At 41.7% G+C, this 25,333-nt stretch overlaps 1 protein-coding gene across 2 annotated transcripts in view; it reads right to left on the bottom strand.

Annotated features, from left to right (window-relative positions):
- The window catches only part of aifm4 (apoptosis inducing factor mitochondria associated 4), a 61,998-nt gene extending 50,833 nt beyond the window's left edge, over window positions 1-11,165 (bottom strand). Inside the window, exons 1-3 of one of the 2 annotated variants that reach the window (XM_078224930.1) lie at window positions 10,997-11,165; window positions 3,667-3,811; window positions 798-907 (exon numbers count right to left, since the gene is read on the bottom strand). In XM_078224930.1, the coding sequence (XP_078081056.1) occupies window positions 798-907; window positions 3,667-3,811; window positions 10,997-11,021 (280 nt within the window). In that variant the 5' untranslated portion in view covers window positions 11,022-11,165. The remainder of the gene's footprint in view (window positions 1-797; window positions 908-3,666; window positions 3,812-10,996) is intronic. The other variant, XM_078224931.1, reaches the window with a different exon arrangement.
- Between the last annotated feature and the right edge of the window lie 14,168 nt (window positions 11,166-25,333).

Raw genomic sequence — 25,333 nt, 5'->3', positions numbered from 1 at the left:
ACGTGTCGTGAAAGAATAAAAAAGTACAGAGTGAGTGCTGCTTTGTCAGATTTGCAGTCCCCTAGATAAAGCGTTAAACCCAGGTTCTGACTACCTGTTGTTCAAATGGTGCCACAAGCACTTTAGTGTTCAGAGAGATGTGTCCTGTTTCGCTATCAATCACACCACTGAAAATAGTTTAACTATTTGTTCATTTCATTGCTTTTTGAAGGATCTGGTTGTTTGTAAAGTCATCGCCTGTATTACAGCCGGAACACTTTATGGGCATGTGAACTAGTTTGAGGGATGATAAAGTGCTACAGAATTTTGTTTTCACTAATTACCAAGTAGAAACTTAAAAGTGCTTGCCCCAGCCAAAACATAAAATCATCAGACGAGTTACGGGGACATTGCTGCATTGGTCGGGTACCTACTTTAGGTAGGCTATATGAAGTGTGACAATCAAGCACCAAAATCAGAAGCTCACCATGTCAGGAAATTAGAGTACAAAATGTCATTCTGGCAATTGGTTGTATCATCTGTGCAATTGCTGACAAATCACACCACCAATAACCAACATGTTGGGCGGGATTCTCCAGTCTTCTCTGTGGCGGGACCCATTGTGAAGAAGAACACAAAATCTGGTGTTCCTGCCAAATTCCATTCACTCTCAGCAGTACCGGAAAATCCCAGCCGTGAATGTGGATGGAAGATTTCCGCCAATGTACTTCCAAATTATTGCTCTTATAATTAGTTCATTTCCAAACAAATTATTTGTACTATAATCACCAATTTAATGTCAATGGAACACTTTTTACCTTTTACTAGTGGACTTCCATAATGACTGCACAAGTGTCCTATGGCACTAAATTCTCCATTACTTTTGATAAGTAGCACCTTGCGGTTTTTTATTTCAACTTCACGCATCCTGTTTGGGATAGTGAAAGATGAAACACTGATCAAAACTCAGAAAATGGTATTAAACATAACTGGAAAGAATCTTAAACAACAGTACAACAGGTTTGGGGTGAAATTTTCCTTCTATCCTTGCATTTGAAAAAAATCAGGTATTAATTTACTGACTGGAAGAATTTCAAATCCAATTATGTGTTTAATTTTCACACGTTTTTAAACTGCAAATGTATGAATTGGAGAGAAATTAAATGAATATCTAAAATGTTCAGTGAGTTAAATAGGAATACAAGACCACTGCACTCTGATATTTCAATGCTGCATCTAATGATGTGACAATTCACTCCATAAGACCACTTATTTCATTCACACATTGAATTTCAGATATCCATCTCACCAAAGAGCACTACAAAAGTTAACTGATAATCAAGACATAGTCCAATGCATTTAGTAAATCCACAGACAACTTTCATCTCAAGATAGGATGGCATTTTATGGTTCCACGATTAAGTAAGTAATGTTTGAAGAACTTTTTAAACATTAAACTGATCAATGAATGATTAAATAAGATGTGATACAGAGATCAGAGATCTGCAAGTAATTGCGTTTATCCAGTGTCTGCAAATATTCCGAACAATGCCCTTTCCTGATCCATTAGTTTATGCATCCCATTGTGATTTAGGATCACATAGTAACACGGCGTAGAGTAGGAGTTCCTAGTTGCAATTGTTAAGCAACAAAATGGTTGATTGAAATGCAAATGCTCACAGCAACCTTATCTTTATGATAAAATATTTCCCAGTCTGTGAACTAGTTAACTTAAACTATGCAAAATGCAACAGCCCACAAATAAATTATAGATCATTTTTGATCACTAAAGTCAAAAAGCATCTTCCTGAACCACCCATGCTCAGTTAAAAACACAAGACTCAAGAGATGCTGTATGTTCATATACGTAGTATAAAACTAGTTACGTTCATGGTAGTCTCATTATGGTCTGATCTCTCAGAGGTTCAAGGGCAAATACCTAGCTTCTCATAGTATATACATAGCACCACACCCAGCGCACACAGCCATTATTTGCACTATTACGAAGTAATAGTCAACGGATGAAAATTTTGTGTGCATGGCGATATTAATTAGGAGAAAAATGTAGAATTTTTCAGAAAATTGTTTCATTACACGACTTAAAAGCCAGGGCTTACAACTGCTGTGTTGCAGTCAATTATTTACATTCAGTTTCTCAATCCCAAGTATTTATAGGGGCAATATTAAACACTGGTATAAAAACATAACTAAAATCATGGCAACAGGAGGTATGTTTTGACACAAGGGGTGGGATTTTACGGCCTTGTTCGTCCCAAAACTGTAAAATCCTGCCCAAGGTCAACGGACCTTTCTGCCCCTCGCCCACTCTGATTCCTGTGGCGGGTGGGGCGGTAAAATTCCAACCAAGGTTTGCAATATTTCAGCCATGACCATCTAGCAATTGTGATGTGGGGCAGACAAAGCTGGTCTTTCCCACTGTTGGTGAGCTGGGAGCAAACAATGAACCAAGCTGAGACATGCAGCAGGTTGGAGGTTACAAGCTGAGGTTGAGGTGGACACCAGACCAATGGATTTGAAACATGATATGAAACAATGAGATCAGACACATAGCCCAATCAGATCCCAACAACAGAGCTCGAGTAATCTTCAATAATAAGCGGATAAAAACAAATAGCTTGTGACAGAAAATAAATAAGCTGCATTTTACTCTCCCGCTGGGGTAAGCGAGCAATGAATCATAGAATCCCTACAGTGCAGGAGGAGACTGTTCAGCCCATCAAGCCCGCACCGACAACAGTCCCACTCAGGGCCCTATCCCCAAACCCCACGTGTTTACCCTGCTAATCGCCCTGTCACTAAGGGGCAATTTAGCATGGCCAATCCACCTAACCCACACATCTTTGGAGTGTGGGGGAAACCAGAGCACCCGGAGGAAACCCACGCAGACACAGTGAGGATGTGCAAACTCCACATAGACAGTCACCTGAGGCCGAAATCGAACCTGGGTCCCTGGCATTGTGAGACCGCAGTGCAAACCACTGTGCCACCATGCCGCATCAGGTAGCATCCAAAATATAATTGTGGGGCAGACAACAGTAGCTTGAAACTATTTAAAATATTTCTCTGTTTCAATAAATTATTAAATAGGTGGTGATAAAAGTTAAAGTTTATTTATTAGTGTCACAAGTACGCTTACATTAACACTGCAACGAAGTTACTGTGAAAACTCTTTAGTTGCCACACTTTGGCCCCTGTTCAGGTACACTGAGGGAGAATTTAGCATGGCCAATCCATATAACCTGCACATCTTTCAGACTGTGGGAGGAAACCAGAGCACCTGGAGGAAACCCACGCAGACACGGGGAGAATGTGCAAACTCCACACAGACAGTGACCCAAGCCAGGAATCAAACCAGGGTTCCTAACGCTCTGAGGCAGCAGTGCTAACCACTGTGCTACCGTGCGCCCCTAGCAATGCAGAAATCTTGGATATTGAGATAAATATTTATTGTTGTACCTGCTATGTATACATTTTTCATTTCCCCATCTCCCTTCAGCAATCAAAACCTTTACCTTGGGGCAGTAAGAAGGGCAAAGAGAGCACCTTGACAACAAAGTTTCCATTCCCACAACACTAAATACAGTAAGCCAGTCTGCAACTATTAAATCCACAAATGGAAAAACATTCATGTTTCAAAAACTGCAATTATAAAATACCAGCACTTACTCTTCGTCTTTCATGTCAGTCACCAAGCAAACCTCTTTTTCAAACATCATCTCTGGCTCCTCTTTCTCTTTATTTTTATACTTCTGTCTGCCACCAGGCGATTTATTATCCTTGGCTTCAGAGCCAGAAAGTGCAGGAAGATTAACTGTGTTGAGGGGGGGAAAAAAAGTGGGAAAAAAACGATTTAAGTTCACCTCCTTATGTAAGGCTACAGGAAGAATAGATATGCCATCTCCAGGTGTGTTGGTCCTATCTCAGCAACTCTGTTGACATCATTGTTAATAGCTTCCTCTTTATGAGCAATGCTCCTAGTGTCACTGTTAAGAAGCAGATTAAGCTGGATTATAAACACATTTTAGCATTGGTGTTTGTGCAATGTTGTTAGCATCCAAAAAAATGTAACTCGGTGTTTTGGAGAACAAAGACCATCTTTTTCGATTTAATTATTCCAAAAAATGAGTTCAACTTAGCTTTCCTTTAACATTGGTTCAGACCCCGATGCAAAATTCAGGCTTTATTGAGCTGAATTTGCGACAGCTAAAGGAAACTGTTTCACACTGACACTCCAATATAAAATGTCAATGCGTTAAATTATCAGAAACAAGACAGGATGATAATGAATTAATTTTCCTGAAATTGCAGATTCTTACAGTAGCATGTTTAAGGCAGAATTAGTGCCACGGAAGAAGTGGGAGTCGCGTCCGATTTGGATCCAAAAGCAGCACTGATTTCTCAGCTCTCATTGTAGTGAGAAGATTTGCTTTAGCTGGTTGTTAAGCATCATGTTAAGCATGGAAGGAGGCCATTCAACACAATGTCTGCACCGACCAACAACTAACCATCCAGCCCAATTCCATTTTCCAGCTCTTGGTTAGTCTTGGAGAGCATATCTAAGTACTTCTAAAATGAAGGTTTCTGGCTACACCACCATTTAACGCAATGAGTTTCAGATTGCTATCACTCTCTGGGCGAAAAGAATTTTGCCTTGAATTCCTTCTAGATCTCCTACCTCACCCTACATCTATGTCTTCTGATTATGGATCCCTTAACCTAGAACAACAGGGCCTTCCTGTCCACTGTATCTGCAGCCTTCAAATTTTATACCCTTCAATTGGGTTCCCCCTCAGTTTCAAGGATCCCAGTCTACCCAATCTTTCCTTGTAAATAAAATTCTCCAATCAGGCAACATCCTCATAATTCTGCCCTGTACCATCTCTAGCTCAGTCATATTTTTCCAATAGCACAGTAACAAAACTGTACACAGTAATCCAACTGAGGTTTAAATGAGTTTTTTTTCCCCAATTATAGTTCTCAGCATAATCTCCCAGCTCCTTTATGCTTCCTTTAGCAATTTATCCAACTGTCCAGACACATTCAGGATCTGAGAACATGCATTCCAAGGTCCTTTTGCTCCTCTTTATTTCTCAGAATCTTTCCATTGATTGTGTATTCCCATGCCCTGTTAGCCTTCACCAAAATCCATAGTTTCGCACTCCTCCAGATTGAACTTCATTTGCCATGGTTCGACCCAACTGAGTAGTCCATTGATAGCTTCCTACAGTTCACAGCTTTCTTCTTCATTATCAACCTCTCAGCCAGTTTTTGTGTCACCTGTAAACTGCTTAATCTTAACCCCTAAATTCAAGTCCAAATCATTGATATATACCACAAAGAGCAAAGGACCTGGTACTGAGCCCTTCAGAACCTCACTGGGGCAGCCTTCCTGTCTTAAGAACACCCATTGACCATGACCCTGCTACTGAACCAATTTTGGATCCAACCTGCCACTTTGCCTTGGGCTTTTAAACTTTTGTGGCCTGTCTGCCATGTGGGATCTTGTCAAAAGCTTTAATAAAATCCATGTAGACTACATCAAATGCACTATCCTCACCAATCCTTCTTGTTACCTCCTCAAAAAATTAAAACACATTAGTCAGTCCTGACCTTCCCTTAACAAGGCATTGATGGCCTTTGATTAATCTCGGTCTTTCTAAATGAAGATGTATCTTGTCCTTCAGAATTTTTCCAATAACTCCCCCTCCCCACCCCAAAAGACTTATGATAGGCTGACTGACTAGTGATAAAGTCTATTCCTTTCTCCCTTTTTAAACAAAGGTACAATGTGAGCAATCTTCCAGTGCCTTGGCACTACATCTGTAGCCAGTGAGGATTGAAAAATAGTCAGAACCTGCACTATTTATTTTCTTAAAATGGCTAATTTCACCCTTCAACAGTAGGAGTGAATAAAAAGCTTTTTATAAAATAGCAATTTTAAAAATATCCATTGCTGTAAAGGAGTAAAGCAGAAATGATCCGCACACTGTCAGCATTGTAGGATTGCCAATCATTGTCATTCTCACCCACATCAGTTCAGATGGTCATTTAATACATACATCTTCAACCTTTACCATTCTTGAGGATGATGTGAGGTGGAGTATAGAGTAGAAGATTTTGAACAGCTGGCTATTCAAGAATGTTGCACAGGGAATGATTTTCAATTTTATTTTTGAAAATGCAACTTTTTGGGAATTAAAGTTTAGTTTTTGCTCCACAAATCCACTTTGAGTAAGGATTGCTCAAAAATGAGCAGAACTCCCTCTGCCCAACCATTGCTGTCCAGGGATCTATTCCACCACCATGGAATAAGTAGAAATTGCAGTTATGCTGAACCTGTTGGCCTAACTGGATCAAGAATTTGGCATAATATTTTTGGAAACAACCAGAGATGAGATTTCATATTTCCAATTTAAGAATGGTCAATAATAAAGGAATAGAAGTGCCGACCAGAGTATTTAATGTTGAACTTCTCCATGAATCTGGGTAAGAAAATAAAAGACCTTAAGCAGACAACATGCATGGGAAGCTCTTCATATTGTCATCCCTGTAGAATATGGGGCTATTTCTAATGGCAATATGCTAATTGGACAGTATAGACCATCACAGGAATTGACACAATGGCTGGAATTTTACGCCATTGGCTCACAGAACGGAATTCTCCGTTGGCCTCAGGTGGGATTTTACGAGCCTCGCCTGAGCAAGGTCATAAAATCCCATCAATGTCTCATTATCTTATTCTTTCTCATACAACCTTGTGGTAACATGTAGCCAGCAATAATAGATATCCCAATAAATTTAATGTCTTCCTTACCTCAGAAGACTCTGCAAATATTCATTGTTAGGGCAACAAGACCAAGAATATTGCATGGTGGCAGTGAGTGAGAGAACAAGCATTGAAATACTAGAAATGTCTCTGCTGGTACCTAAAGCTTCGACCAGGTCACAGGGCTTAATGAAGCAGAAGCATGGCTGAAAAGGTGGTGCAAATTTCCCAGATTGGGCCTCATGGTGGGACCAAGTGGCAAGCAGGTCAGTACGCATTTGTAGGCAGTGGGTGGCTGGCAGATGATATCCTAGTCAAAGCTAGGGATCAACAAAGAAAACGTTATGTCCAATGAAGTAATAAAAGCACTTGATTCAGTCGTCAATCCATGAAAGAATACCATTGTCGAGTGACTAAATACAACAGCAATCAAGTGGTTTCTAGCTCCTCGCATCACGATTAAACTCTGGAAATCCATGGGAATAGTAAACCAATTGGAAAGTTCTTGCCCAATCTATGTGAGCTGTTATGACAAGACAATACATGGTGCTGGGAGGAAGCACAACAGAGGGCCATTAAGAAAATCAGAGGTGCTGGTATCACCTGACATTTTAGCTCACTAGGATCCAGAACTGTCCATCATTGTTGCTGTAGATACATTTTCTCCAGGATTGGGAACTGTACTCTTTTAGATGCAGATGGATGAAAAGCATAAACCAGTTTACTATGCATTCCATTCACTGATAAAAACTGAACGGAGCTGTGATAAAGAAAGAAACATTTGGTGCAACATGGGCTTGTGAAAAGTTTGCAGATTACGTTCTTGGTCTCGACTTCAAGATAAAGGCAGGTCACAAACACTTAGTGAACACTCTTAAATTCTAAGGCATTCACAAAAATGCCTTCATGAGTCCAGCAATACAAACGGAGGATGATGAGGTTTGATGCAAAGACATGGTATGTTCCAGGAAAAGTGCAGATGCTTTGTCCCATATCCTAGTGGCAAGAACAAGGTGACATAGCCTTTGTTGAAGTGGTAGAAACCTTTGCATTGTTAACAATCAAAACTCAACCAGCAACAACTCAGTGACTAGATACAATTGGAGATGCACAGAAATCTGATGAAGAAGGGGTTCAGGTTAGAGAGTAGTTCATCAAAGGATGACCAGCATACATGCTGCACAATCCAATTCTCAGACAGTACTATAAAAACGTGGACACCTCAGTGTAGTTGATGTTGTGGAGATTCCAATTCAGAGACTCGATACACTGCAATGATTGCACCAAGGACATTTGAGCATTATAAAATCTCAAGCCAGTGAAAGATATTCTGCTTGGTCTCTCAAGTCATTGGAAGAAATGATATCAAGCTGAATTACTTGTACTGTAGACAAGAGAACCATTAACGGTATCTTTCCTGCCACTGAGACAAGGGTAATGTCTTGGGATGGACCTCTTTGAACACAGATGTAAAATATTCTTGATTGTAGTCAAGTACTACTCCCAGATGGCTGGAAGTCAAACAACTGTAGCGAGATACTTCTGGCGTGGGATTACATCGCTGAAGGAGATATTTGTAAGACATGCAATCCCAGACTTTGTAATCTCAAACAATGGTCTGCAGTTTACCAATTAATACTTTAAAAGTTCACAATATCATATAATTTGTCCATACTACCAGTTCACCAAGATAACAGTGGAGCTGAAGGAGGAGTGCAATCAATGAAAGCATTGCTGAAGAAGAACAACAACATCCAATTTGCACTTCAGAGCTATCCTTCAACTGCACTGCAAAATGGTTTGGCACCACATGAACTCCTCATGGAAAACAACTGAGAACTCAACTCCCTACTCTCCTCCATGCACTCATGCTACAAACATGGATCAGGTGAGGGAGAAAGATGATGACTATCATTTCAGCCAGATGTAAAAAATGACAAACGCCACAATGTATGCAACCTATTAGCCTCCAACAGGAGAGTCAGTTTGGATCAGAGACCAAACACACTATGGACAGATGGTTGAATAGAGACTCCAGGCAGGGTTTTCTGGCCGCGCTCACCCTAAGGCCAGAAATTCCCGACCGAGATCAACGAGCCTTTGCCTGCTCGCTACGATTCCCAAGGTGGGCGGGATGGGAAAATTCCCCCCTTCATCAATAGTCCTAACACATCCAAACCAAAAGTGGTACAGTGAGACAGGGAACAGACCAGTTGCCATACTGAAGCAGCCTTCTATAGAGTTGAAGCAGTCACCTACACAACTGAGAAAAAAAGGCGTGCTGCATTTATTGAGAGATCCAGATAACTGGTGAACAAGTTCTCCTTCTGCCCAGCAGAGTCTGACAGATCACATGCTGGACTCAGAGGTTCAAAGGAGCAGAGGACCCAATCACTGGGCTGGTGAAACTGCCACAGCAGTGATTGTCCCTGTAAAAGGTATTGAAGTCAGAAACTTGGAGGAGATGTAGTATAATGTGGAGAATCATAGACTTGGAGGAGAAATAGCACAAGGGTTTCATTCTAAGTGTGATATGCTAACGAGATAGTATTACATCACAGGAAGTGAGGTAATGTCTCATGATCTTTCTCTCTTTTGAAGATCCCATGGTAAAGAAGCCATAGTAAGTTGTTTCTTAAGAAAGTTAACATTTTCCTTACCTCAACAGACTCTGTAAACATTCAGTGTCAGCACGAGACCAAGAATATTATAGTTCCCTTTCCAAACACCAAATGTGCAACTCTTTCTAAATCGAGGGAAAAGTTTGGCATACCATCCCCTGCTTTTCTCCCACTCCCCTCAGAATTTAACTTGCACTTCTTCAGTCCTCCATCCAGAGCTAGAATCCCCTCCCTACAACCCCACACCAGAGAGAAGCTGCCTTTGCTGAGTACCACCCAACCCTTTCCCATTCAGGAATCACCACCACCCTTTCTTGTTTAACCTGTTGCCCTCCTACCATCTACCTCCCTCCCCCCCATCTAACCTCTCCAGCCCAACCCTCTTTAAAAAAAATGGGCTCTGGCCTAATGCCATAAGCCTCTTATTAAATCTTGTTGCTCCTTTTCCTCAACTTCTTTCTCGCACTACAATATCATTCTCCTCTCTCATCCTTTACCCCCCTGCACCAACCTCAATTCTGCTCTCCCTGCCTCCTGCCACCACCTAGCTCCTTCCTCTCCCAAGGCATTCTGGATCATGTGCACCATTAAGGGAGATCCAATAGTGAGAGAGAAAAATCATTAATATCACACCGAGATACAACTTAACATTTCACATATTCTTGGAGCTATTAACACCCAATTTTAATTAGTTTACACTTCTCGGCCTTTTGGCTAAGATCAAATGTCAGATCAAGCCCCAAGATGGGGTGCCATTAATGCTTCATCTGGTCAGCTTGGATCTTGATTGTCTCTCTAATGGGCACCTTGAATTGGATTCAATTGGAATTTGAATTTGGTTTTTGCAGCAAGCAAGGAATGGATTTGGGTTTGCCTGGTCCTTTCTCAGGACTGGCTTTGTCACTTTAAGCGTGCAGTAAAAAAATTAAAAAACACCCAACTTTAATTAGTTTACCGATATTCTAACGTAAACAGTTTGTATAGCGAGGAGAATAGAACCAAATCTACGCCCTACTCGTGGCACTGACTATAAATCGGATTTTTTTTGTATTTGGATAACTTCATATGTAAACCCTCAATTCACACACAATTCATTGAACAAGGGATGGACTAGCGACGAAAATTGTAAGTGTCATGTTTGGGAGATTCGGATGAAGGGATTTTCAATCTAAAAGCACGCCTGCTTTACTTGACTTGACGCTATTTGCAACGAAATACCAATATTGAATTGTACTCCCAGATTATTACTGACAAATGCATTTACGTGACTCTTGAATTGCCTAACCGAGTGGTGCAGAGATGAAATCGAGCGACTACTGACTGTACAATCTATTCGAGCTCGTGGTTCAACGAGGAAATTGAAGTATTTTCGGTTACTTTACCATGCGTTCATGATAATCTGCCCAGCTCATCTGGAAGCAGGGCACGACACCAAAAACTACGATATAAAGAGAAAAAAAATGAAATAAAGTTTCATCGATAGAAACCGATCCAATGTCGCTTGCCCCCTTTTTGAATCGCGACTTGGGTCATAATCCAACGTGGAAACAAGTTTAATTTTTCCCGACGCATCAATTTAAGACAAACCTTTTCTCCTTACTGTCCGTACCTGATTTAGACTTGCTTGTTCCCATCCTGGCTGGCTGTTTTTTTTTGGGAAGGTGATACAGGGATGGTGAGCCGCTAGTCCCCCTCGACCACCTCTCCGGGCAGGAGTGGCAGCAGGAGGCTCTTCGCTGCGAGAGGGTAGAGGTGTTAGCTTGAAACAAATACTCAGTAGCCAATTGCTGAGACCAGCGCCGAGACTGAGCCCAGTGTAAACAATCAGACACTATGTAACATGCTGGTCTCCTAGGAACCGCCACGCCCCCTCCCTATTATGTCACTGCCCAGACTGTGGGAATACAAATGAGACTTGACATTCTATCATACCATCGGAGTAACATACCAGCAGCAGCAGCCTCCTGCATCTCTTTACCCGGACCATTTCAATCGGCTCCCCGATTCAAATTAAACCTTATTTAAGTTTAAAAGTTTATTTATTAGTGTCACAAATAGGCTGACATTAACACTGCAACAAAGTTTACTGTGAAAATCCCACACTCCAGCGCCTGTTCCGGCACACTTGAGGGAGAATTTTAGCACGGTCATTGCATCTAACCAGCACGTCGTACGGACTGCGGGAGGAAAACAGAGCACCCCGAAGCGTGTCCTGAAACCTGATGATTTTTGATTTATTTTTTGACTTGATTTATTATTGTCAGGTATTGGGATACAATGAAAAGTATTGTTTCTTGCATGCTATACAGACAAAGCATACCGTTCATAGAATACATAGGGGAGAAGGAAAGGAGAGGGTGCAGAATATAGTGTTATAGTTACTGCTAGGGTGTAGAGAAATATTAACTTAATATAAGGTTCAAAAGTCTGATGGCAGTAGGGAAAAAGCCATTCTTGAGTCGGTTGATGTGTGATCTCAGACTTTTGTATCTTTTTCCCAACAGAAGAAGGTGGAAGAGAATATTTCCGAGGTGCGTGGGGTCCTTGATTATGCTGGCTGCTTTTCCGAAGCAGTGGGAAGTGTAAACGGAGTCAATGGATGGGAGGCTGGTTTACATGATCATAGAATCATTGAATCCCTACAGGGGCTCCGCCCATGGAACCTGCAACAATCCCACCCAAGCCCTATCGCCATAACCCCACACATCCCCCTGACACTAAGGGGCAATTCAGCGTGGCTAATCCACCTAACCCGCACATCTTTGGAGTGTGGGAGAAAACCAGAGCACCCAGACACAGGGAGAACGTATGGACTCCACACAGTCACCCAGCTGCAATTGAACTCAGATCCCTGGCGCTGAGAGGCAGCAGTGCTAACCACCGTGCCACCACCTTTGGCACCAATTTGTGAGAGTCTGCAGTATTAACAAAGTAATTAAGATTATAGCAGACTAATCTTACAACCTCCTCTTGCTGATTTTTTTTCTGTGCTGGGGTCAGTTAACTCAACAAACCCCTCTAATTTAAACACAGACTTATTGCTTACTTTTATGCCATTTGTAATTCATGCAGCAGTATTCCTGGCTGGAACTCCAAATTGAAACCGCTACAATAATGTTGTTGAACCAGATATTACCCTGAAGTAAGGTGGGAGTGTCTTGCTTTACTGTATAGCTGTATTAAAAATAGAACAGCAGAGATAGTAAAAAGACAACACTGCTGAGGAGTTGTGAGGAAAGGTCCCTCCAGCTAAAAACTTCACCTCCTGAGGTATAGCCACTTGAGAGGTGGACTTGGCAGCAGAGGCATTTTCAGAATCACAGCAGGGCATACACATGTATCAAAAAAGGTTGGGTGGAAACTGCAAAATAAGAAAATATTGTAGATGCTGGAAATCCCAAAACAAAAACCACAGTGCTGGAAAAATTTGACAAAGGATTGCAACTGAAACCTGCTGAGTGTTTCCAGCACTTTATGTTTTTGTTGGATTGAATATGTTCCCACCATCCCCCGCTGGCTGTTCATAGAAAGTAAGACTTTTTCCTCTTTCTGATTCACCTGCTGTGCGTTTCCAGCATTCCCATTTTGCTTTAGATTTAAACTATACTGCTGCTGCTAGCAGTCTCAGCACACTGGTTAGTAGCTTTAATAGAGTCATAGAGTTCCTACAGTACTGAAGGAGGCCATTTGGCCCATCGAGCCTGCACCGACAATAATCCCACCCAGGCCCTAACCCCGTAACCCCACGCATTTACTCTGCTAGGCCCCCTGACACTAAAGGGCAATTTAGCATGGCCAATCCATCTAACCTGCACATCTTTGGAGTGTGGGAGGAAACCGGAGCACCCGGAGGAAACCCACGCAGACACGGGGAGAATGTGCAGACTCCACACAGAGAGTCACCCGAGGCCAGAATTTAATCCGGGTTCCTGGGGCTGTGAGGCAGCTGTGCTAACTGCTGTGCCACTGTGTCATTATCTGGCATTTAAAAATTATGGTCATGTAAATTGACTATTATTACAAATCTAAACAGGATACAGTCAAACCATCAACTATTGATAATCAAGGGAAGTAAACACTCTTTGATAAGTCCTTGGTTGCAGAGCTTTTGGTGTGGTTGTACCTTTTCTTAAACTGATATTGTAGTTATGTAGGTGGTTCCTTTTACACATTCAGGTTTCAGACAGGCACAGAACACAATCATCAGCCTGGGAAAATAACATAATGCAAGCTTGAGAAAGAAAATAAAGCCACTGTGACTCTGTATGAAAGGATATCCTGTATGACTCGTACGGTACTTTTAATGATGCTTGTGCACAATATTTTGTGCTAAGTGGCGTCTTGTAATTTGGGTTAAATCAAAATAGTTTCACCAATTGTTTAATCCATTTTCACAAGTCAGAAATCAGGCCATTAATGCTCAATGAGCTGTCATACCAATGTCCCAATATTGAAGATAATTACACGCTGACAAAATAGAATGCTTTAGTTCCGATTCAATGAACAGATAGTGGAAATTATAACAAATGACATGCTCAACTGAAGTCCAAAATTGTTGCGATACTCAATCCCTAAACCTGAAGATACATAGTTGAATGTATGATAAATCATATATCCTCTGACCTCCATCTCTCTCAAAGTCAGATCTCCAGAAAGAATCCTGTATTTCACCAACAGAGTGAACTAATTCCCAGAATACAAAAATACTTTACTGCATCTTCAACCTGCAACTGAGTTCCCAGGACCAAGAACAGGAATTCTGCCACGCAAAGCCATTCATTGAACCTTCATTGGATGTTGACTTACTGAACTCTGCTCATGTGAATTAATGCCAATACCTTTTGCTTTGTTTTTAAATAACTCTCAATTTGTAATTTCTTTCCTCACCTTTCTACCTTGTATGCTTGTGAGTGTGAATGTTGTCACAATCCATCCCTCGGGTTTTGAATGTGTTAATGAATCCTAGTATTGTTTTACCTTAAAGAATTTGCTGTGGTGTTACCTCTAACATTGGACCTCATATCCAGGGTTTGGAAAACACACCACAGCGAACAGCGGAACAGTAATAATAATTAAATCCACTTTGTCTTGTGTTCATAACACTATTAAACATTGTAGATTGTGCAAGATTAAGTAAGTCCCTTCCTAGTAACCAGGAGAAACTCAATTGATAAGGTCACCGTTCTTTCTCCCATCTTGTCAGACATGTATACTTGTAGTGATTTTGATTTGATTTATTATTGTCACATGTGTTAATGTACAGTGAAGAGTATTGTTTCTTGTGCGCATACCATACATAGAGAAGGAAAGGAGAAGGTGTAGAACGTAGTCTTTCAGTCATAGCTAGGATGTAGAGAAAGATTAACTTAATATAAGGTTCAAAAGTCTGATGGCAGCAGGGAAGAAGTTGATCTTGAGTCGATTGGTATGTGATCTCAGACTTTTGTATCTTTTTCTCGATGAAAAAAGGTGGAAGAGAGTATGTCCAGGATGCATGGGGTCCTTGATTATGCTGGCTGCTTTTCCGAGGCAGCAGGAAGTGTAGTCAGAGTCAATGGATGGGAGACTGGTTTGTGTGATGGACTGGTCTTCGTTGATGATTCTTTGTAGTTTTTTGCAGTCTTGGACAGAGCAGGAGTCATACCAAACTGTGATACAACCAGAAAGAATGCTTTCGATGGTGCATCTGTAAATAGTGGTGAGAGTCGGAGTGGACATGCTAAATTTCCTTAGCTTCCTGAGAAAGTAAAGGCATTTGTGGCTGGCATGCAAAAAGCTTGTCTACAAAACACTGAAAATTCTCAATTTTGATGAATGGCAGGGTGGTCACAACACTGATGAGAGGGAGTTCAGTTATGCGCAGAGATTGGAGAAGTTGAGATTGTTTATCTTAGAACAGTGAAGGTTCAGGAGAGACTTAATGGGAATATTCAAAGTTAGGGTTTTTGCATTAGGAAGTAGGGAGAAACAATTTCTTCCTGCAAGTGAGTTAGTAACCAAAAGTCATAGATTTAAAATAATTGGCAAAAGAACTATAGAGAAAATGAAGAGAAATTCTTCACACAGATGGTTAAGATCTGGAACACATGACCTGAAAGGACAGTAGAATCAGATTCCACAGGAATTTTTAAAAGGCAATTGGACATGTATGTGAAGAAAACAAATGTGCAGGATTGTGGGGAAATAACTGGGGTGTGGTACACCCCAGCTCTTTCAAAGATTTCATATGGGTGTGGATGACCAAATGGCTTCCTTCTGTGCTGTAAGAATCGAAATACTCTGCAGGTCAAGCATCATCTGTGAAAAGAGAGAGAGAGTTAATAGGTGAGATTTTCTGCCCCCCAGGTGTGTTTTGCGGCAGCAGAGGCAGCCCACCTTTGGCCGCTGGCATGGTCTTTTGGTCCCGCCGATGTCAATGACTTTTTCCATGGCTCGCGCCCTCAGTCACTGGGGAACCTGCGCGGGAGGTCACCATCTGCAGGACTGGAAGATCCCGCCAGCAGGAAGGGCCGGAAAACTTCAGGTGGCGAGCCATTTGTTGGAACTGGCGAAAGTTATAGATGTAATGGCTTTTCAAACCAGTGCAGAGGCAGAGAAAGGGGGTATTGAGGGGAGGAAAGAATAAAAGGGAATGTCTGCGATAGGGTGGGAGGAGTGATTAAATGAGAAAAGAGATGAGGGTGCACAGCAGAAGGGAGTGGTTCTGTAATGGGATAAATAAATAAAAGGTAGGTCAAGCCGTGCTGTAAATAGCAACAGCAGAACTGATACCAGTATCAGCAGCCTGACAAAATGGGAGCAATGGTCATGGTCTGAAATTGTTGAACTCAACTTTGAGTTCAGAAGGTTGGAAAGTAACAGCTGTAAAATAATTAATTATATTATTTTCTTTTTTCAAGTCCTTTAATTGTCTCATTGAGGTAACTTTTTATACCAATACCAATGTGTATACTTCAATGCCAGGAGTATTCGCAATAAAGTGGGTGAACTTGCAGCGTGGATCAGTACCTGGGACTTCGATGTTGTGGCTATTTCAGAGACATGGATAGAGCAGGGGCAGGAATGGATGCTGCAGGTCCCGGGGTTCAAATGTTTTAGTCGAAGTAGGGAAGGAGGTAGAAGAGGGGGAGGGGTAGCATTATTGGTCAGAGATTGTATCACAGTGTCAGAGAGGAGGTTTGATGAGGACTTATCTGTTGAGGTAGTATGGGCGGAGATTAGAAATAGGAGAGGAGAGGTCACCCTGTTGGGAGTCTTTTATAGACCTCCTAAAAGTTCTAGAGAGGTTGAGGAAAGGATTGCGGAGTCAATCCTGCTTAGGAGTGATAGTAATAGGGCAATTGTTATGGGGGATTTTAACTTGACTAATATTGACTGGAATTGTTATAGCTCTAGCTCGTTAGAGGGGTCAGTTTTTGTTCAAAGCGTGCAGGAAGGTTTTTTGACTCAGTATGTAGACAGGCCAACTAGAGGTGAGGCTATATTGGATCTGGTGCTGGGAAATGAGCCAGACCAGGTGCTAGACTTGGAAGTTGGTGTGCATTTTGGTGATAGTGACCACAATTCGGTTACGTTCACCTTAGTGATGGAAAGGGATAGGCATGAACCTCGGGCCAGTGGTTTTAGCTGGGGGAAGGGTAATTATGAGGCTATTAGGAGAGAATTAGGAAACATAGGTTGGACTAGGAGATTACAGGGACTGGGAACGTCCGACATGTGGAGTTTTTTCAAGGAGCAGCTACTGCGAGTCTGTGATAGGTATGTCCCTGTCAGGCAAGGAGGAATTGGTAGGGCTAGGGAACCGTGGTGCACCAAAAAAGTTTCTTTGTTGGTTAAAAAGAAAAAGGAGGCTTATGTTCGGATGAGACGTGAGCACTCGGGTAGTGCACTAGAAAGCTTTAGATTGGCTAAGAGGGAGTTGAAGAGCGAGCTTAGAAGGGCTAAAAGGGGACATGAGAAGACTTTGGCGGATAGGGTTAAAGAGAATCCTAAGGCGTTCTATAGGTATGTCAAGAACAGAAGGTTGGTTAGGGCAAGTTTAGGGCCAGTTATAGATGGCAGAGGGAAGTTATGTGTGGAACCGGAGGAGATTGGTGAAGCATTGAACCAATATTTCTCTTCGGTGTTCACGCAAGGGGACATGAATATAGCTGAGGAGGACACTGGGTTGCAGGGGAGTAGAATAGACAGTATTACAGTTGATAAGGAGGATGTGCAGGATATTCTGGAGGGTCTGAAAATAGATAAATCCCCTGGTCCGGATGGGATTTATCCAAGGATTCTCTGGGAGGCAAGAGAAGTGATTGCAGAGCCTCTGGCTCTGATCTTCAGGTCGTCGTTGGCCTCTGGTATAGTACCAGAAGATTGGAGGTTAGCGAATGTTGTCCCATTGTTTAAGAAGGGGAACAGAGACTTCCCCGGGAATTATAGACCGGTGAGTCTCACTTCTGTTGTCGGCAAGATGTTGGAAAAAATTATAAGGGATAGGATTTATAGTTATTTGGAGAGTAATGAATTGATAGGTGATAGTCAGCATGGTTTTGTGGCAGGTAGGTCGTGCCTTACTAACCTTATTGAGTTTTTTGAGAAAGTGACCAAGGAGGTGGATGGGGGCAAGGCAGTGGACGTGGTATATATGGATTTTAGTAAGGCGTTTGATAAGGTTCACCATGGTAGGCTTCTACAGAAAATGCAGATGTATGGGATTGGGGGTGATCTAGGAAATTGGATCAGGAATTGGCTAGCGGATAGGAAACAGAGGGTGGTGGTTGATAGTAAATATTCATCATGGAGTGCGGTTACAAGTGGTGTACCTCAGGGATCTGTTTTGGGGCCACTGCTGTTTGTAATATTTATTAATGATCTGGATGAGGGTATAGTTGGGTGGATTAGCAAATTTGCTGATGACACCAAAGTCGGTGGTGTGGTAGACAGTGAGGAAGGGTGTCGTAGTTTGCAGGAAGACTTAGACAGGTTGCAAAGTTGGGCCGAGAGGTGGCGGATGGAGTTTAATGCGGAGAAGTGTGAGGTAATTCACTTTGGTAGGAATAACAGATGTGTTGAGTATAGGGCTAACGGGAGGACTTTGAATAGTGTGGAGGAGCAGAGGGATCTAGGTGTATGTGTGCATAGATCCCTGAAAGTTGGGAATCAAGTAGATAAGGTTGTTAAGAAGGCATATGGTGTCTTGGCGTTTATTGGTAGGGGGATTGAATTTAGGAGTCGTAGCGTTATGTTGCAACTGTACACAACTCTGGTGCGGCCGCACTTGGAGTACTGTGTGCAGTTCTGGTCCCCACATTACAGGAAGGATGTGGAGGCTTTGGAGAGGGTGCAGAGGAGGTTTACCAGGATGTTGCCTGGTATGGAGGGGAAATCCTATGAGGAGAGGCTGAGGGATTTGGGATTGTTTTCGCTGGAAAGGCGGCGGCTAAGAGGGGATCTTATTGAAACATATAAGATGATTAGAGGTTTAGATAGGGTGGATAGTGATAGCCTTTTTCCTCTGATGGAGAAATCCAGCACGAGGGGGCATGGCTTTAAATTGAGGGGGGGTAGTTATAGAACCGATGTCAGGGGTAGGTTCTTTACCCAGAGGGTGGTGAGGGATTGGAATGCCCTGCCAGCATCAGTTGTAAATGCGCCTAGTTTGGGGGCGTTTAAGAGATCCGTAGATAGGTTCATGGACGAAAAGAAATTGGTTTAGGTTGGAGGGTCACAGTTTTTTTTTTTTAAACTGGTCGGTGCAACATCGTGGGCCGAAGGGCCTGTTCTGCGCTGTAATGTTCTATGTTCTATGTTCTAATACCATATTTATAATCATTTATTTCCTCACAAATAAAAGAAAAGTGGATACCATTTAAGTTCCTCTTATTAATGGAAATATCTTTGTTTCTTTCCTTCCATCTCTTTGCTTTATAACATTACAAAGAATCTTTCTTATCTCTCAGTTTTGAAGGAAAATATTAGCCTGCTTTACAGTTATTAACTGGACGATTACTAGATATTTCCAGTAGATTATGACCTCCATCAATGAGGGTGGGTGGAGGTGATGGTTTCACCCCTACTAGTCTGTTTGTCTGTAAACAAACTAATGGACAGATTTATGTAAAACATGGTACATAGGGTATGGCCTAAGGCAGAAATGATTAGTTTTTGGTGATAGTACAAATGGACTTTTCCTTAGAATGTTGTGGGTTGCTTTGTTTAGAATGTTGTTGTTTTAGAATGTTATAGATTGTCACGGCTGTTGTCATCGCATCTGTCACAGCTGTCAAAAGGTCAGTAGAGTTTTCAAAGCAGGTTGTTGGATGTGGATTAGCTTGAAGCCTCCTCCATGAGATGGACACTCTTAATAAAAAGATTTTGTTTTCAGCTTTGTAGTTACAGACCATCAACCAGGCAGGAAAAAGCCTCAAGCTGCACAATTGTGATAAAGTTGAGTTAATACAGTGTGGCAGAGGCATACGCTCTACCAAGTGTCCTCTTTGTGGTGAACCATAGTTGGTTACCACTATGAGTACTGAACCATAGATGGTCAGTACTATGGGTATTTGTAGATATGTTACTGTTGTCACTGTTGGGGTTAGGGTTGGGCTGTTCTACCTGTTGATATTGTTCTGTGGTACACTCCAGTTGGCTCCGCCTACCTGGGGAAGTATAAAGGTCACTGCACTGCCTGGTGACCCTTTAGTCTGGGATTGTATTGTATATAGTGTGCTCCATTCTTGTTAGTAATAAAAGCCTTTATTTCCCGGGTACAATCTAGCCTCCCGAGTGATTTAATCGCACATCACTCTTCAATAGTTTTCATTTATGAAAACATTTTATTGCCCTGATCTTAAACTGATCTACCAAAAATAATAACCTTTGTGGATGGTTAATACAGCAAATTGTATACTAATGTAAAAAACCTTATGTAGAATGTAGTGTAACAGAAATATGACATTAAATAAATGGTAACATATTGCACTTATCAGTACAGTTTTGTCATATTGGATGGTATTCTGCTGAGGACAATCCAGTCATTTGGTCATATATCTAATTCATTGCATACAGTTGCCATAAATGTCTATTCTACATGAAATATGGTTAGCACAGAGTAAAATGCATTTGTGATATTATTCTTTCCTATTGTACCTGCATTCAGTAAACTGAAAAGGAAAATGAAGTTCAAATCTTAATGCAAAGCTGTCTTCTAAGTACAGATTCTCAATATTATATTGATAGTTTCTACATTGTCACATTCATGAATGATTTGCATATCTCCTAAGTAACAGATGATTTGTTGGGCATCGAACTTGTTTTGCTGTTTGAGAGGAGGAAGACTAAGGTGATTCAAATGATTGTGATAAAGAGAGATAGAACTTGATAGCTCTGTAGATCCAACAAACTTAGGATAAAAAAAGCTGCAGTAAAATTTTGCCATACAAGTTAATTAACTCATGCTCAACATAAAAGCTGCACCCCAAGCAGATATGCTGAACCTTTAATTGATAATAAACCTTTGAACGTAGCAAAAGTATTGTTTCTATTTGCTCATAGGATGTCATCAAACCTGGCAAGTTGCATTTACAGGTATTTCCCATTGATTGTTGCGCTGAGAAGATGATGGTCTTTATTTTGCTCAATTGCTCAAAGTTTATTATTATGTCCTCTTCAGTTATAAGCTATAATCATTTACATGTCTACATTGAGTTTCTATGCATCTGAGAGAGATAAAAAAAGACCACCCGACCTCAGATGACCGTCTGTGTGGAGTTTACAATTCTCCCTGTGTCTGTGTGGGTTTTCTCTGTGTGCTCCGGTTTCCTCCCACGCTCCAAAGATGTTCGGGTTAAGTTGATTGGCCATGCTAAATTGCCCCTTAGTGTCAGGGGAATTAGCAAGGTAAATTTGTGGGATTACACGGATAGGGTCTGGGTGTGATTGTTGTCGGTGCAGGCTGGACAGGCCGAATGGCCTCCTTCTGTACTGTAAGTATTCTATGATCCTATGAGTCTTCTGATCATGAACTCAACTTGCAGAAGGGATTTGGGCTGCTGAGCTGTGAGTCAAATTACTTCATAGAATCACAGGATTGTACAACACAAAAGAAGGTCATTTGACCCATCGCCACTGTATTAGCTCTTAGAAAGAGCTGTCTGATTAGTCCCACACCCTGGCACTTTCCCCATAACTCTGCAAATTAGTCCTTTAAGCACATGTCCAATTGCCTTAAATATCTCTCCTTTGATATGAGGACTTCTATGTGTCTGTTCTGCAAAGTGACTTGCCAAGTAAATTAAATGAAAACCATCTAAGCACCATGCCAGAAAGTTTATGCAAAGTAAAACACTACCGACTTTCTCTTTCCTTCCTTGGCGCCAGCATGCTCATCTTTTTAAAAGTAACTGCATTATCCTAACTCTTCACAACACACTCTGGTTAAGGAAGGCATTCATTTGGGATCTTACTATGGGAATCCACTCCTTTGTCAACAACTACAACATTTAATTTCATGCAGATATGTACAGACATTCCATGCTAACAATGTGTTCAAGATGCAGACTAGGTAGCAATCCATTCTCTTTTAAGTCTAACTCAACACTACCCCACCCCTTGGCTCTCAGGAAGTGTGGCAAGGCACTGTATAATGATGGCAAAGAACAGCATGTGGAGACTGTAAGCTGTCCTATAGACGTTGCCTGCCACATGCATTTTGTTATTTACATTGGGAGGGCATGTTGAGTACAAAGGTGAATCATGCTTCTGGAATTATTTTCAGGCATAATTCCATTTAATCCTTGGCAACACCGTGTTGCCATGTGGGTTGGCACAAACTGCCTGAATCATTTCCTTCCATAGTGCATGCATTTATGGAGCTTCATATTGAATGCTAAAGATTTGGTCTCTTTCTTCCCTTATCTATGTCAACAGAATATCCACTGATGCGTAGGAGGCTTAGGGGGGATGTAATTGAGGTCTACAAAATAATGAGGGGCATAGATAAGGTAGATAGTCAGCAACTTTTCCCAAAGGTAGGGGAGTCTAAAACTAGAGGACATTGGACTAAGTTGACAAATGAGAGATACAAAAGGGTCCAGAGGGGAATTTTTTCACACAGAGGGTGGTGAGTGTCTGTACCGAGCTGCCAGGGGTAGTAGAGGCGGGTACAATTTTGTCTTTTAAAAAGCATTTAGACAGTTACATGGGTAAGATTGGTATCGAGGGATACGGGCCAAATGTGGGCAATTACAACTAGCTTAATGGTAAAAACTGGGCGGCATGGACAAGTTGGGCCGAAAGGCCTGTTTCAATGCTGTAAACCTCTATGACTAAGTGTCTGAGAATCTGGAAGCTGTTACCATAGCAAGTGCCCTTGAAGTTGCTCTTGTTTAAGCCATTTTAGACCTCTCTTGGCTCTCTCTCTCTCTCTCTGTCTTCTCAAATTTAAAATACTTCTGGACCTATAAGCAGCTGAAACTTTTCAAATGCCTGACTGTAACTACAGTTGCCTCCCTCCCAATGGCAGCAATATGCCACTCATAGAATTCCAACAGTGCAGAAGGAGGCCATTTGGCCCATCGAGTCTGCACTAACTCTCCAAAAGAGCATCTAATCCAGGCCTACCCCGTGCCTATCACTGTAAACCTGCGTATTTACCATAGCTAATCCAACTAACCTACAGATCTTTGGACACTAAGGGGGCAATTTAGGATGGCCAATCCATCTAACCTGCACATTTTTGGAGTGTGGGGGGAAACCGGAGCACCTTGGGGAAGCCCATGCAGACACAACGAGAATGTGCAAACTCCACGCAGATAGTCATCCAAAACCGGATTTGAACCCAGGTCAGGAATGGGAATACCACTGAAAACCCATCCTGTGTATCAAATATCCTGGGAAATGTCATTTCTTTCCAGTGTTGTCAAATGTGCAGGTGAAGATCAGCCTCGAAGAAATTCCATTAGGCACAGGAAACTGGCCAGTCCCTAAATTGAAAAAGAATCTCTGCTCAGTCGTACTGACTGCAGGCTATGGATGGATGAACATGTGCAAGCTCTGAGAGGGGTTCAACATCACAATTAAACATTGACCCAGATCTTCTGATCTCCAGATAATCATACTCTGGAGGTACCACAGAAGGTGCACAAGGGAAATACTTGGAAGTTCCCAGGCAATAACTACATGGGAGTTGCCCAGGAAGTTTCAGCTTCCATTGGGCAATTACCCTGCATCTGGAACCCTCTGAAACTCTAGGTTAATGTTGGGGACTTCAGATGGTTTTGTCTCACTTACAGAATTGTTACCCACGGAAGGTTATAAGGAGTAAGACCATTTCTAACTCCTTGGTTTCTAGGTACTGACCCACCCGACTCACCACTGGGCCCCCACTCACCCCCATTTCCCCCTCTCCCACTACACCCCCTGAAAGCCCCCAAACTACTGCCCCAACTGCTGATTACACCCTAAATCCCCAAACTAACCACTTGATCCCCTGACCACCCAACAATAACTATCATTCTGATCCCCCAACCCCTCACTGACCCCTGCCTACCTTCCCTACATGCCCTACACAACCTACCCCCTCACCCATCCACCTGCCACCCTACCCATTCACCCACCCACCTGCCACCCCATCCCCTCAGGAATTGAGAGTTTTTGCGCTGTAAGTTAATAAAGCCTAGTTGTTACAACTTCTTTCTTCTGGTTAAGTTTCACTATTCAATAAATCAAATCTGTAAACTACCATCTAAGTTACATGGTTTAATGGAATGCTTATTCTACCAATACCCTGTATTGTATCATTTCAAGTGAGCAAGATACAATAACATGGGTATTCTGTTCAACATTACTTTCCCAGATATTAAGTGTAGAAGTTGCTATGTCAGTTTGTTGGGGAGTGAGGCTCAATTACAGGAGTGTTCTTTGGTGTCAAGTTCGAAAATTGCAACAGCAACAAACTCTGAATGTGGAAATTACATTTGTACTATTGAGATTCATGTTTCATATGTAGAAACCAAACCTACAACAAAATATAACCTATGGATGCTTTATTAATACAAGCTAACAGGTACTTATGAACCAGAAATGGAAATTTAAACCAACCATTAAGAGGTAAATGCTCCTTGTAAGTGCAGCTTGTTCTATCAAAATTCCTTCTTACAAAATTACACTATTGAACAGTTTGTGGAGTTCTACCAGAGAATACTTTTTGTTTGCAGACTTCAAGCTTTGTAATTCATTTCAAATTCTCAATTTTAACAGGATGTAGTCCATTTCCCCTGGCCCCATGTGTGCAAACACAACCTTACCAGCCAATTTTATCACAGATTGTAGCCCCTGTGGATCTATTATTAGAGTTGCTAAACAGAATTTTATTACAAAGTATCACCTGCTGTCCCGATAGGGGTCATTTTATCTGCACCATCTGGTGACAACCTGGCAGAACGAATCGCTCCCCTGTTGTAAAGCCAGTTGTATTGCCCTTATTTTGGGCAATGTAAATTTCAATTCCTGAGAAAAAGTACGGCCAATAATTATTTGGAGCATTTAAATGGTTCATTTTATTATTGGTTTGTCCTCCAGATTAATCACTCAGGATTGTCTGTTTCCGTCAGTCCACTTATAATACTCCAGCCACATTTTTCAAATTAAATTCTGTATTTTCTACATCCTCAGTCTGATTTTCTGCTATTTTTCTTTGAACCAATGAATGAAGTGTTATAGGAAAAGTGTGACATTGTAGGAAATAAGTGTTAAACAATAGTGCACGCAGAAGGAAGATTTTTGATTTATAAGGGGAAAAAAAACTGTTAACAGTAACTTTAGATCGTGCATTTCAGTCTAATGGTGTGATGTTGGCAGGTTTCAAAATTAGATTTAAACACAGTGGACGGAATTTTCCCATCCCGCTCGCCACAGGAATCGTAGCGGGCGAGACGCGGACCATGCAAATGTCTGT

The sequence above is a fragment of the Mustelus asterias genome, chromosome 12, assembly GCF_964213995.1.
Source record: "Mustelus asterias chromosome 12, sMusAst1.hap1.1, whole genome shotgun sequence".
In the NCBI taxonomy this organism is placed as follows: Eukaryota; Metazoa; Chordata; class Chondrichthyes; order Carcharhiniformes; family Triakidae; genus Mustelus; species Mustelus asterias.
Note: the sequence above shows the minus strand (reverse complement) of the source record. Positions and strands in the feature narration are given on the sequence as shown.